Here is a 12,638-nt window from a genome sequence, read left to right as displayed (position 1 = left end):
ACTGTGTGTGAAAGTGATAGGTCTCAATTTTTGGAATTAGGCAACTGGTCTAGCTCTAAAATAGATAGTCCTTGTCCAAGCACATTCAACAGTGTCTTATGTAACTGCATTAGATATGAAGACCCCCCCCCCCCTCACCTTGCATCATCACCCATTTGCCATCTAAGCCAAATTGAACCATGTTTATCTAGGTTACCAGGTTATCTCCTTCCAGTCAGCCTTTTTTGGAACTCTGTATCCAGGGAATTTCACTCGGGGATGGGCAACTGACGAAATTGTCTTTGTAAGAATTTCCAAAAACAAACAAAAAATAACTTATATTTTAGTTGAGAGTAAAATAGTAGAATACACAAGGCAATTTTGAAATTTGGTTGTGCTGCATCAGCAATTTGTCTCTTGTTATGTCAATCACTGACAGTCACTCAATTAGCTCGTCAGTTAACATTTTTTAGATTGGTAAATTAGTCTAGCCAGCTATCTAAACTTGTGGTAATCATAGTTTAATTACCAACCGGGGCCCCATTGATTTAGTTAGACATTCTCACTCAGATATACACTATGGCAAAATGTGTAGAATTGCAGGAAATTATCAGTAAATTTTCAAAAATGTCTCTCCACCCAATGGCAAAATGAGTAGATTTGCATAAATGTAGCTATAAAATCGATAAATATTCTCTCTACCCCATGGCTAAATGGGTAGAATTGCAGCAAACTTGGTTTAAAACTGCAACATTTTCCCCACACCCGGTGGCGAAATGAGTAGAATTTCAGGAAATTAAATATAAAACATTTTACTTATGTCCCCCAAAAGGCTAGAGCCGGCTCCTGAATGTGTGGGTACAAACCGGCGAGCCACTGCGGCCGCTCTTGATGAGTTCAGCTTTTGTGTGACCCCCACCCTCATCAAAATTGCCCATCCCTGATCTAGCCAATATCACATGGGCTGATCGTAAGTGGGGAGGTGGGGGCAAAACATTGTTTACCCCTTTCCAGAATGTAGAGAGCCAGTGGGATTTACAGTAGCGCGCTGAGCACATCCCAATTGCCTTGTCCAACTCCGTCACAACACACACAGTCAGACCTCCAGCTGCATATGAGTCGACAGGTTGTGTACACAGAGGAAGTCGACTGAGAAAATTTGATAGCTAAATAGATTTGCTAAGAATAACATCTAGTAGACAAAGGCACGCAGACTTCGCCATGTCAAGTACAACAATCTCAAATACCGGCTTTTAAAGCAGGATATGTCCGTAGTAGACTGTACTGGATTTTTAACTCGCAGTTGCAAGTCAGCTGACGTTAAACGGGTCGTCTGCTAGCAAGTTGAATATTTCCACTGACCAAAAAAGCAACTTGGAGTTATCCGGGTAAGTGTAAATACTTGGGTGAATTTAACTAGCCAATGTGTCATATTTCGCCGTTTTAGTCCAACTTTAACGTCATTCTATCTAGTCTGTACAGTACATTGAGCTTTTGCCAACTGGTTAGCTAACGTCAGCCAATTCTTCCTGACTGCGTTCTTCCTGTCCTTAGTAAGTAGCTAGCCAATTTAACTAGCTAAAGTCAGCTAGCCAGTAACGTTATAGCCAAAGTATACAGTGTACTGTATGAACACGTCACCAAACAATGTTTTTTCTTGGAGTGACATTTTTATGTCTCCAGGAGGAAAGTATCGTTCTTATTGAGCCCCAAGACTACTATTATTGCAATAAAGATACAATAAATTGGCCTCAAGTCAGATTTTAGAAGTAATACAATATGAAGATAATTTAGCTAATAGATTACGCCGAGATTTTTCACTTTCAAATTCTATTTTTTATTATTATTTACAACGACGGCCTCACTCGGGTAACGCTGGGTCTCCGCTCTATGGGACTCCCAATCACGGCCGGTTGTGATACAGCCTGGAATCGAACCAGGGTCTGTAGTGACTTCTCTAGCGCTGAGATGCAGTCAGTGCCTTAGACCGCTGTGCCACTCCTTAGCCCAAAATGCAGCCGCACCAAACAAAAAACAGATTTCAAAGTTTAACAAACCATAGAACTCTGCACAACTTGAGGACTACTTTTAACACTTTTTACAAATACACATTTACAGGAAGAACTGTGCAGATACAAAGTCTGGTAACAAAATTTAACCTAGGGAGATTTTACCGCTTTGTTACCAAATTTAGCATCTGCAATGTTTTTCCAGTAAGTGTTTTTTTTTAAACTGTGTAAATTGTTCAAAGTAGTCATTGTTAATAGAGTTGTATGGTTTGTAAAACTTTGAAATCAATAGTTTTTGTTTGGCATACATTTTAAAGTGTGAAATCTAATTCTGTTATCGTGGAATTGCTCTTAGTTCGGCATCTCAGTACTTTGTGTGTAAGGTAAGCCCCATGGATGTTCCACTATGTAAAGCTAGTTAGTGTAAGGTGAATATGATGCCCTGCCTTTGGTAGTAATGGGGACAGTGGCACACTGCCCTGTAAAGGTGCTGTTCTATGTATGATACAATAAACTGAGATCATGACTCTGTGGTTACTCCAGATTGCATTTCACTTAAGTTATTGCTTTGATGGTATTGTATGTATATTCATTCTCATGGTTGTCTTACAGGAGCCGAATGGCCTCTGTTGTGGCCTCTGTTGTGACTGTGAAAACCGAGAAGCGGCCTGCTCCTGCTGACCCTCAGGATGTTGACTCCAACACCAAAAAACCCAGGTAACAAAAATTGATATGAGTAGCCTACATTTAGTACTCAGTTCCTGTTTATGTGCCAAAGCATTATTGGTATGTCACTGGTCAGGAGCTTTTTCTCTTAGTTCCTGTTCCTAAACCCATTCTTTATCTTTCAGCCTAGGTTTGAGTTCAAACAGCAGCCAAGTAAACTTGCCATGATTTGTTTAACCTTCATGTTGTCTAAGGATTTGGGCACCATCAATGGAACCATCACTCAATCTCTGCCTGCCCCAAAGGAAACTGCTGCCCAGCCTGAAGACCAAGCGGGCCTCCGAGCTGGTCCTAGTTATTGGTACAGGGGTGAGTTCAGCTGTGGCCCCTCAGGTCCCTGCATTGCGCTCCTGGAAGGGTTTGATCCAGGCCTTGTTGGACGCGGCCAACGACTTTGACCTCCTAGAGGAAGAGGAGAGTCGGCGTTTTCAGAAGAGCCTGAAGGACGACAAGAACCTAGTCCACGTGGCTCATGACCTCATCCAGAAGCTCTCTCCGGTAAGGCTTCACTTCCCCCACTCCTTTGCACATACAGACAGCCAGACATGGACAGGACACTGCCAATACATTGTCTCCAGCTGGTTGAGACACACCAGTGTCGTTCATTGTAAACCTTCCTGTATTGGGATTTGTAATCCCAGTGGGAATGACAGTGGCAAGGAGTCAGCATAATTATATCTAAATTCAAATCATTTGATTCAGGTTTTTCAACCTGTGTTCTTTGTAAAAGGTGATGCCCTTGCCCTAACGAAAGTACAGCACTGATAGATGACAACAACAACACTTCATCGTTCATTGCGTTGTTTTCAAAGCCACTGACAAGTTGGCTCAACCAGTTCTGACACTTTTAAGGCCTGTTATTTGATTCGCTAGATGAAGAAATCCTCCCCAGTGAATAACGTCTCATTGATTTCTCAATAAGTCAACGAACCAGTGGACCGTGACTAAATGATGGAGAAATTCAAGGGGAAAACATTTAGGGATTTCCGTACCAGCCCATATCCCCGTCATACCAGGTTGGCTCAAACCATAACGGATTGATGAGGTCTTAATACCATCTGCCTTCAGTGTTAGTCATGTCTCATCGCACCTTTCACATTGCTTAAACATGCTTTGTTTCAGCAGCCTGCCTGTTTCCACAAAGGGAACAAACAGCCCATTGTGGGTTTATCCATAGTTTTTATTCCGGTTCACAATCATGCAGGCCCGTTGCTGTTGGCTATGGATTTGGGGGGCTTTAACATTTTAATGGGAGTGCTGCTGCCTAGTAAAAAAATATATTTTGTAATCATGGAGTAATGTGAATCCGGGAACACCAGCCCCTGCCAAGGTTTCTATTCAGCCTCAGAATAACAAGAGCGCCCCACCAGACTAAATAGCTCACAAGAGGAGACATGATTATCAGGTGATTACACAGCCATGGACCCTGTGGCAAATATTTGTCTGTTCTTACTTAGCAAGCAGTGGTTCTCCACAGGCCTGTCTGTACATGTTCAGCATCTTATCAGTATGGGGTAAGCAACTTTAGCTGAACATAATTCACTGTATCACAAGTCCAGTGGGTCAGAAGTTTATATACACTAAGTTGACTGTGCCTTTAAAAAGTGGAAAATTACAGAAAATTATTTCATGGCTTTAGAAGCTTCTGATAGGCTAATTGACATCATTTGAGTCAATTGGAGGTGTACCTGTGGATGTATTTCAAGGCCTATCTTCAAACTCAGTGCCTCTTTGCTTGACATCATGGGAAAATCAAAAGAAATAAGCCAAGACCTGCACAAGTCTGGTTCATCCTTGGGAGCAATTTCCAAATGCCTGAAGGTACCATGTTCATCTGTACAAACAATCGTACGCAACTATAACACCATGGGACCACTCAGCCATCATACCGCTCAGGAAGGAGACATGTTCTGTCTCCTAGAGATGAATGTACTTTGGTGCAAAAAGTGAAAATCAATCCCAGAACAGCAGCAAAGGACATTGTGAAGATGCTGGAGGAAACAGGTACAAAAGTATCTATATCCACAGTAAAACGAGTCCTTTATCGACATAACCTGAAAGGCCGCTCAGCAAGGAAGAAGCCACTGCTCCAAAACCGCCATTAAATAGCCAGACTACGCAACTGCACAATGGGATTCGTACTGTTTGGAGAAATGTCCTCTGGTCTGATTAAACAAAATTAGAACTGTTTGGCCATAATGACCATTGTTATGTTTGGAGGAAAAAGGGGGAGGCTTGCAAGCCAAAGAACACAATCCCAACCGTGACGCACGGGGGTGACAGCATCATGTTGTGGAGGGGCTTTGCTGCAGGAGGGACTGGTGCACTTCACAAAATGGATGGCATCATGAGGCAGGAAAATTATGTGGATATATTGAAGCAAAATCTCAAGACATCAGTCAGGAAGTTAAAGCTTGGTCGCAAATGGGTCTTCCAAATGGACAATGACCCCAAGCATACTTCCAAAGTTGTGGCCCTGACCTCAGTCCTATAGAAAATTTGTGGGCAGAACTGAAAAGGTGTGTGCGAGCAAGGAGGCCTAGAAACCTGACTCAGTTACACCAGCTCTGTTAGGAAGAATGGGCCAAAATTCATCCAACTTATTGTGGCAAGCTTGAGGAAGGCTACCCAAAACGTTTGACCCAAGTTAAACAATTTAAAGGCAATGCTACCAAATACACTCAATTAGTATGTACATTTCTGACCCTCTGGGAATGTGATGAAAGAAATAAAAGCTGAAATCATTCTCTACTATTATTCTGACATTTCACATTCTTAAAATAAAGTGGTGATCCTAACTAGAGGTCGACCGATTATGATTTTTCAACACCGATACCGATTATTGGAGGACCAAAAAAGCCGATACCGATTAATCGGCCAGTTATTTATTTGTAATAATGACAATTACAACAATACTGAATGAACACTTATTTTAACTTAATATAATACATAAATAAAATCAATTTAGCCTCAAGGAAATTTGGTTTAAATAATGCAAAAACAAAGTGTTGGAGAAGAAAGTAAAAGTGCAATATGTGCTATGTAAGAAAGTTAGTGTTTCAGTTCCTTGCTCAGAACATGAGAACATATGAAAGCTGGTGGTTCCTTTTTAACATGAGTTCAATATTCGCAGGTAAGAAGTTTTAGGTTGTAGTTATTATAGGAATTATAGGACTATTTCCCTCTATACCACTTGTATTTCATTAACCTTTGACTATTAGATGTTCTTATAGGCACTTTAGTATTGCCGGTGTAACAGTATAGCTTCCGTCCCTCTCCTCGCTCCTCCCTGGGCTCGAACCAGCAACACAACGACAACAGCCACCATCGAAGCAGCGTTACCCATGCAGAGCAAGGGAAACAACCACCCCAAGGCTCAGAGCAAGTGACGTTTGAAATGCTATTAGCGTGTGCTAACTAGCCAGCCATTTCACTTCGGTTACACCAGCCTCATCTCGGGAGTTGATGGGCTTGAAGTCATAAACAGCGCAATGCTTGACGCACAACGAAGAGCTGCTGGCAAAACGCACGAAAGTGCTGTTTGAATGAATGTTTACGCGCCTGCTTCTGTCTATCAACGCTCAGTCAGATACTTAGATACTTGTATGCTTAGTCAGATTATATGCAACGTAGGACACGCTAGATAATATCTAGTAATATCATCAACCATGTGTAGTTAACTAGTGATTATGATTGATTGTTTTTTATAAGATAAGTTTAATGCTAGCTAGCAACTTACCTTGGCTTACTGCATTCGTGAAACAGGCAGTCTCCACAACGAGAGAGAGGCAGGTCGTTATTGCTTTGGACTAGTTAACTGTAAGGTTGCAAGATTGGATCCCCCAAGCTGACAAGGTGAAAATCTGTCGTTCTGCCCCTGAACGAGGCAGTTAACCCACCGTTCCTACGCCGTCATTGAAAATAAGAATGTGTTCTTAACTCACTTGCCTAGTTAAATAAAGGTATTACATTTTATTTATTTTTATCTGCAAATCGGCTTCCAAAAATACCGATTTCCGATTGTTATTAAAACTTGAAATCGGCCCTAATTAATCGGTCGACCTCTAATCCTAACTGAACTAAAACAAGGAATTTTTACTCTGATTAAATGTCAGGAATTGTGAAACTGAATTTAAATGTAGTTGGCTAAGGTGTATGTAAACTTCTGACTTCAACTGTAGATCTATAGCGCTTGCTATATAAAGTAGCCTGAGTCTCACATTTTGTAGAATTTAACATGCTGAATTTAAAGAAAACACTTTGAAAATAGGACTCTCTTAGCTTGAGGACTCTTGTAGAGTGAAGAAGGAGAGATTTGTCATTGCTTCACCTTTTTTAGTCTTTGGTCACATTGTTGCCCAACGGGCACAGACGTCAATTCAAAGTCTATTCCACATTGGTTCAACATAATTTAATTGAAACAACATTGATTCAACCAGTGGGTGCTTGTTCACAGAACCACTGAAGAGAAACAAGGCTTCTGCAAGGAGGAGTGTCCCGCGTCTCAAGAAGTGATCAAATACAGAGTGGGTCACAGCAGTTTAACCCAATGGTATTGGTGCGGCAATGAGGGCAATCCAAACAATGTATTAGGATTAGGACTGTGTTTTGGCACATAATGTCGGTTAATGAGCCTAATCTGAAGGTTAGACTCAGAATGTTTGTGACCTAAATCCTTTCATGCTGTCGTTGAATGACCTAGGCAAAATACTCTAGGAAATTATATTACAATTTTCCCTGTTTAGGACTAGATTGGTTGAAAACAACTTAACTTTAGGGTCGAATCCTAGGCTATATCAATCTCAAAATCAGGATTGGACCATGGTACTACTTTACCTTATTTGGTTGTTACATAAATCCTGAAACAAAAGGAGAATACGTTCAGTGCAGAAGTCAACAGCAGGGTGGGTGGATAGCTAGATGCTTGCCCTTGGTGATGATGACTTCCTTCCTGTGGAAAGGGATCCTGTTGTTAGTTAATTAGCCCACTAGATCTCTAATCTCTAGACAGTCCAGCAGTCGGCCAGGCAGCTGGCTGTGCTAAGCTCACCTCGACAGTGCTATTCATAGCGGGCCAGCACTTCTCCTATGTTTTCCTACAGCCATTGCCAGGTAGTGTGAGCGTTTTGCGTAGCTCTCGGTAATGAGATTTATCCATTACAGACAGCCATAATCTCATGGCTACTCAAACATCCTGCCCACCAACTCTTTGCTCCATAGCCATGTTTACCGTGTATAGCAACTGTTTACATGCCACATCTAATGATGGAAAAACATTTTCACCTTTCATTTACATGACTACCACAACCAGTCATAAATGCTTTATTATACCTTTTAAAAAACGTCTCAGCAGTATAATCTGGTCCCAGAAATGCAATACACACCCACTAACCCCTAGTCATTGTGTTCCTGCCCTATCATTGCAGAGAACAGGCAACGTGCGGTCCACCTTCTTCAAGGACTGCCTGTACGAGGTGTTTGACGATCTGGAGTGTAAGATGGAGAATGCGGGGAAGCACCTTCTCCGCTCCGTACTGCAGCTGATGGAGAGTGGAGCGCTGGTCCTCACCACCAACTTTGACAACCTGCTGGAAATTTATGCAGCCCACCAGGGATCGAAGCTGGAGTCTCTGGACCTCACAGATGAGAAGAAGGTAACAACAGATCCTTTTCCCCTTTGGAAAGATCTCTGTAGTCATGGCCTTGTGTGCTCTTTAGGACCAAATTATAAATTGTGTGCATAACTGACTTTCATTGAAATAACACATCATGGATTGATGCCAATTGGGAATTTGCGTGAACATTTTTGTTCCAGTATGTCATGTGTGCAGATCTTGTCTGTTTCTAAAGCTACGCTAGCACACCACTTCGCTATGATACAATTGGGGTTGTTATCATTTAGAGAAAATCCCTTACTGAATAAGTTTAATTTTTGGACAAAATTAAAATCACAGTAGAGCTAACAGGTGCCGATCCTCATCATAAGGGGAACATTTTTAACATTTAACATATATCTAACTCAACATTGCTGTAACGTTAGTAAGAGATGCATCTTTCAAATTATTTGCCACAGATATAAAGCGCTCCGCACATCATCGTCATTAACAGTTGGAAAAATGGCAGAGAGTGAGACAGGGAAGCGACAGCAGTGAAGTCCTGTATTGCAATACTTTGACAAGTTAAATAAGAATGTGGTGAAATGCAAACTTTGCGAGTTGGAATTGAGCTACAGTGGCAGTACAGGTGCAATGCTTAACCATCTGAAAGGGAGGCACCGTGAGACACTAACTGTTGCTGGCCTGGATGGAGAAATTGAACAATGATTGCTCTGCAAGTACAAAGCGTGAGCTCTCAAACACCCCATAAGTGGCATTAACAACAGATTGTTGGATGAACATGCTGTCATGCATCACTGCGACGAGCCATCACATTGATGAGAAGTGGGACATGAAGTCCCATGTACTGATTACTGAGAACATGGAGGTGAAGCACACAGCAGAGAACCGAAAAACGGTATAAATACTTTTGTTCCGGTTTCCTCCAGCATCTTCACAAGGTCTTTTGCTGCTGTTCTGGGATTGATTTTCACTTTTTGCACCTAAGTACGTTCATCTCTAGGAGACAGAAAGCGTCTCTTTCCTGAGCGGTATGACGGCTGCGTGGTCCCATGGTGTTTGTACAGATGAACGTGGTACCTTCAGGCGTTTGGAAATTGCTCCCAAGGATAAACCAAACTTGTGGAGGTCTACAGTTTTTTTTATCTGAGGTCTTGGCTGATTTATTTTGATTTTTCTTATGATAAGCAAAGAGGCACTGAGTTTGAAGGTAGGCCTTGAAATACATCCACAGGTACACCTCCAATCGGTTCGAATTATGTTAAGTAGCCTATCAGAAGCTTCTAAAGCCATGACATTTTCTGGAATTTTCCATTCTTTTTAAAGGCACAGTCAACTTAGTGTATGTAAACTTCTGACCCACTGGAATTGTGAATTAATCTGTCTGTAAACAATTGTTGGAAAAATGACTTGTGTCATGCACAAGGTAGATGTCCTAACTGACTTGCCAAAACTATAGTTTGTTAACAAGAAATGTGGAGGGGTTGAAAAATTAGTTTTAATGACTCCAACCTAAGTGTATGTAAACGTCCGACTTCAACATCACCTAATTTAATGTTTTTTTTTCATAACGTTTAAATAATAAAACAATTGCCATTTAAACGTTAAGAAATGTTTTACATTTGTCATATCTATAGATTTGGGCATGTGGTGTGGACACTGGAACATAGGTTTTAAGACGGCATCAGAGCTGGGGGGGTGTCACCTTTATTTACCAGTTAGGCTAGTTGAGAACAAGTTCTCATTTACAACTGCGACCTGGCCAAGATAAAGCGGTGCGACACAAACAACAACACAGTTACACATGGAATAAACAAACATAGTTAATAATACAATATAAAAAGTCTATATACAGTGTATGCAAATGAGGTAAGGCAATAAATAGGCCATAGTGGCAATATAGCAATTAAACACTGGAGTGACAGATGTGCATTAGATGAGTGTGCAGGTAGATTGACTCAAATGATTAGGGACCCTTGTTCGGGGAAGTTGTCTATGAAACACTGAGGTCATGACAGTTTAACTATACTACGTTGTTTATGCTTACAACACAGGGAATGCTCTTACACATAAAACATGTTTTTAATGTGTATTAAAGGCATATTCAAGGGAAGGTATTTAATTCAAAGCCCAACATATGTCTTCTAATATTGTTGCCCTTCTAATATGGTGTCCTTACACCAGAGAAAATGATCAACGTATTGACCTGTGAAAGTACATTATTTTGTCTCTGACAGAAGTAGGATGTAGTTAGTATATATTGAGGTCAAATGTTCAAACATCCTCCAACCATTGTCAACATTTATGGATTAATCAATATGTCAGAAATGGGAACTAACCTGACAAATATATTTATCCTTTAAGCAGAACTTAACACTATTCCTACTCTCACCTTAGCAGGGACCCAACATGGATTGTTATTTATGTAGAACCATTACAATAATTGACATGAGTCTATGTATTTATCAGAAGCCTGTGATAATGCCCTTCAGGTGTGGTATTTATGCACTCTCTCACATTAGTTGTGTTACTCTATACCCAGTGAGAACAGGTATTGGTGCTATGGACTGTGAAATGTGTGTATGTGCAGGTCCTGGAGTGGGCTCAGGGGAAGAGAAGTCTGAGTGTTTTGCACATTCACGGTGTTTACACGAATCCCAGTGGCATTGTACTGCACCCTGCTGGCTACCAGAATGTACTGAGGAACACTGAAGTCATGGTGAGCATTGAGGCAGGCAGCCTTTAAATGATACCCTGGAAATGTTTTAGCAGTTGCTGATGTTAATTTATAATTTTTTTATTTAAGTAAATTCTGTCAGTGTCTTAATGAAAATGGAATTCTCTTGGTTCAACAGAGAGAGATCCAGAAACTGTATGAGACCAAATCATTTGTGTTCCTGGGCTGCGGGCGCACAGTGGACGACACCACCTTCCAGGCTCTGTTCCTGGAGGCGGTCAAACACAAGTCGGACCTGGAGCACTTCATGCTGGTGCGGCGCGAGGACGTTGGAGAGTTCAAGAAGCTGCGGGACAACATGCTGGACAAGGGCATCAAGGTCATCTCCTACGGCAATGAGTATTCTGACCTGCCCGAGTACTTTGAGCGGCTGGCCAATGAGATCTGCAACCGCGACGCCGTCATTAACGGCTGGGGTAAGGAAGCCCCTCTGGTACAATTTAAAGGAAGGGAAGAGCCTTTTCACATAACTTACCAGTTTCAGTGAAATTACTCAAACTCTCTCACTGCATGTTTAGTAATCATACAGTATCCACTTCCTACAATAGATCACTTATTTGGTGATATGTAAGTGTAAATCAGAAAACAATTATTTATTTAGTGCTTGGATCTCCTCTTACGGTGATGCTACTGAGGAATTATATTTTAGTGAGCCAAGTTGCACATTTTTCTGTGTTTAAACATGAATAGCTCCTTTGTTTGCCCTCACTATTTGTGATTTTCATAGGATCTCCCTCTCAAGAAGAACAGGAAACCCAGAATGGCTTTCATTCACAGAAGTGCCTCCTTCAAGGTTAGGATTGTGTACAGGCTTACCTGTAATGCATGGCAGTCCATAGTAATATACAGCTGTTGGTTCTCCTGGTCTTTTACCTGTTCACCTTCTCTTTCTGCCCAGACTATTCTTCTTGACAGGCACAAAACAGGTGGGAGTATCAGTCCTTTTCATTCACCGTTCCTTCATAGAGTTCAGTCTACTACTCAGGTCTGGTTTCATTGGATCTACTACAACTCCTCCAGGCAAATATGGGCCAGAAGAGAACATGTTACTGCTCTGTAGTCACCCGCTGATTGTTTTTATTTTTTTCTGTACCGGTTGTCATGAAAGGGAAAGATCCAGCCAAAGGAGCTAACAGGAAAACAGCTGTCCACCCAATGTAAATGTAGGCCTAATGGATATAGATGTGTGAAGCAGGGATGACAATGTCAGGTCCCTGATCTGGTTTCTCGCATATCATCATTTGGAAATGAATCCTGTCCTGAATGGATGGCTGGAGTCAGTCCAGTGGACCTAGATGTGAGTTTCTGAAGAGAAGCAGGCAGCCAATATATGGCGTAAGGGCTGTTCCGATGCAGCCTTTTGCCGTGGTATATTGGCCATATACCATAAACCCCTGAGGTGCCTTATTGCTGTTAGAAGCTACTTACCAACATAATTAGACAGTCTGATATGTCAATCAGCATTCAGGGTTCACTCCACCCAGCTTATTTTTATGCCTTTTGTATTGTTAATACTGCAGGTATTTAAGTGCTATTTAAAAAATAAAAACAAACACTTTGGTATCATACACC

At 41.4% G+C, this 12,638-nt stretch overlaps 1 protein-coding gene across 2 annotated transcripts; it reads left to right on the top strand.

The window, feature by feature from the left end:
• The first annotated feature begins 979 nt into the window (after window positions 1–979).
• On the top strand, window positions 980–12,632 carry LOC110504040 (protein FAM118B). Of its 2 annotated transcripts, none has more exons than XM_021582844.2 (8): window positions 980–1,367; window positions 2,601–2,705; window positions 2,960–3,212; window positions 8,141–8,368; window positions 10,920–11,048; window positions 11,185–11,482; window positions 11,794–11,859; window positions 11,965–12,632. In XM_021582844.2, the coding sequence occupies exons 2-8, from the start codon at window positions 2,608–2,610 to the stop codon at window positions 11,976–11,978; spliced, it is 1,086 nt and encodes a 361-aa protein (XP_021438519.1). In that variant the 5' UTR covers window positions 980–1,367; window positions 2,601–2,607; the 3' UTR covers window positions 11,979–12,632. The 2 variants fall into 2 exon arrangements, with proteins under 2 accessions (XP_021438519.1, XP_021438518.1); XM_021582843.2 differs by having other exon boundaries at window positions 2,909–3,212.
• The last annotated feature ends 6 nt before the right edge of the window (window positions 12,633–12,638 follow it).

This window comes from Oncorhynchus mykiss, chromosome 24 (genome assembly GCF_013265735.2).
Source record: "Oncorhynchus mykiss isolate Arlee chromosome 24, USDA_OmykA_1.1, whole genome shotgun sequence".
NCBI classification, from domain to species: domain Eukaryota; kingdom Metazoa; phylum Chordata; class Actinopteri; order Salmoniformes; family Salmonidae; genus Oncorhynchus; species Oncorhynchus mykiss.
This window is presented reverse-complemented; position numbering and strand designations above follow the sequence as displayed.

Coding starts and splice junctions, on each gene's coding strand:
- LOC110504040 (XM_021582843.2), top strand. CDS start 2,608: ATGGCCTCTGTTGTGGCCTCTGTTGTGACTGTGAAAACCGAGAAGCGG. Junction 2,706..2,908: donor TCCAACACCAAAAAACCCAG/GTAACAAAAATT, acceptor ATGTTGTCTAAG/GATTTGGGCACCATCAATGG. Junction 11,483..11,793: donor CGCCGTCATTAACGGCTGGG/GTAAGGAAGCCC, acceptor TGATTTTCATAG/GATCTCCCTCTCAAGAAGAA.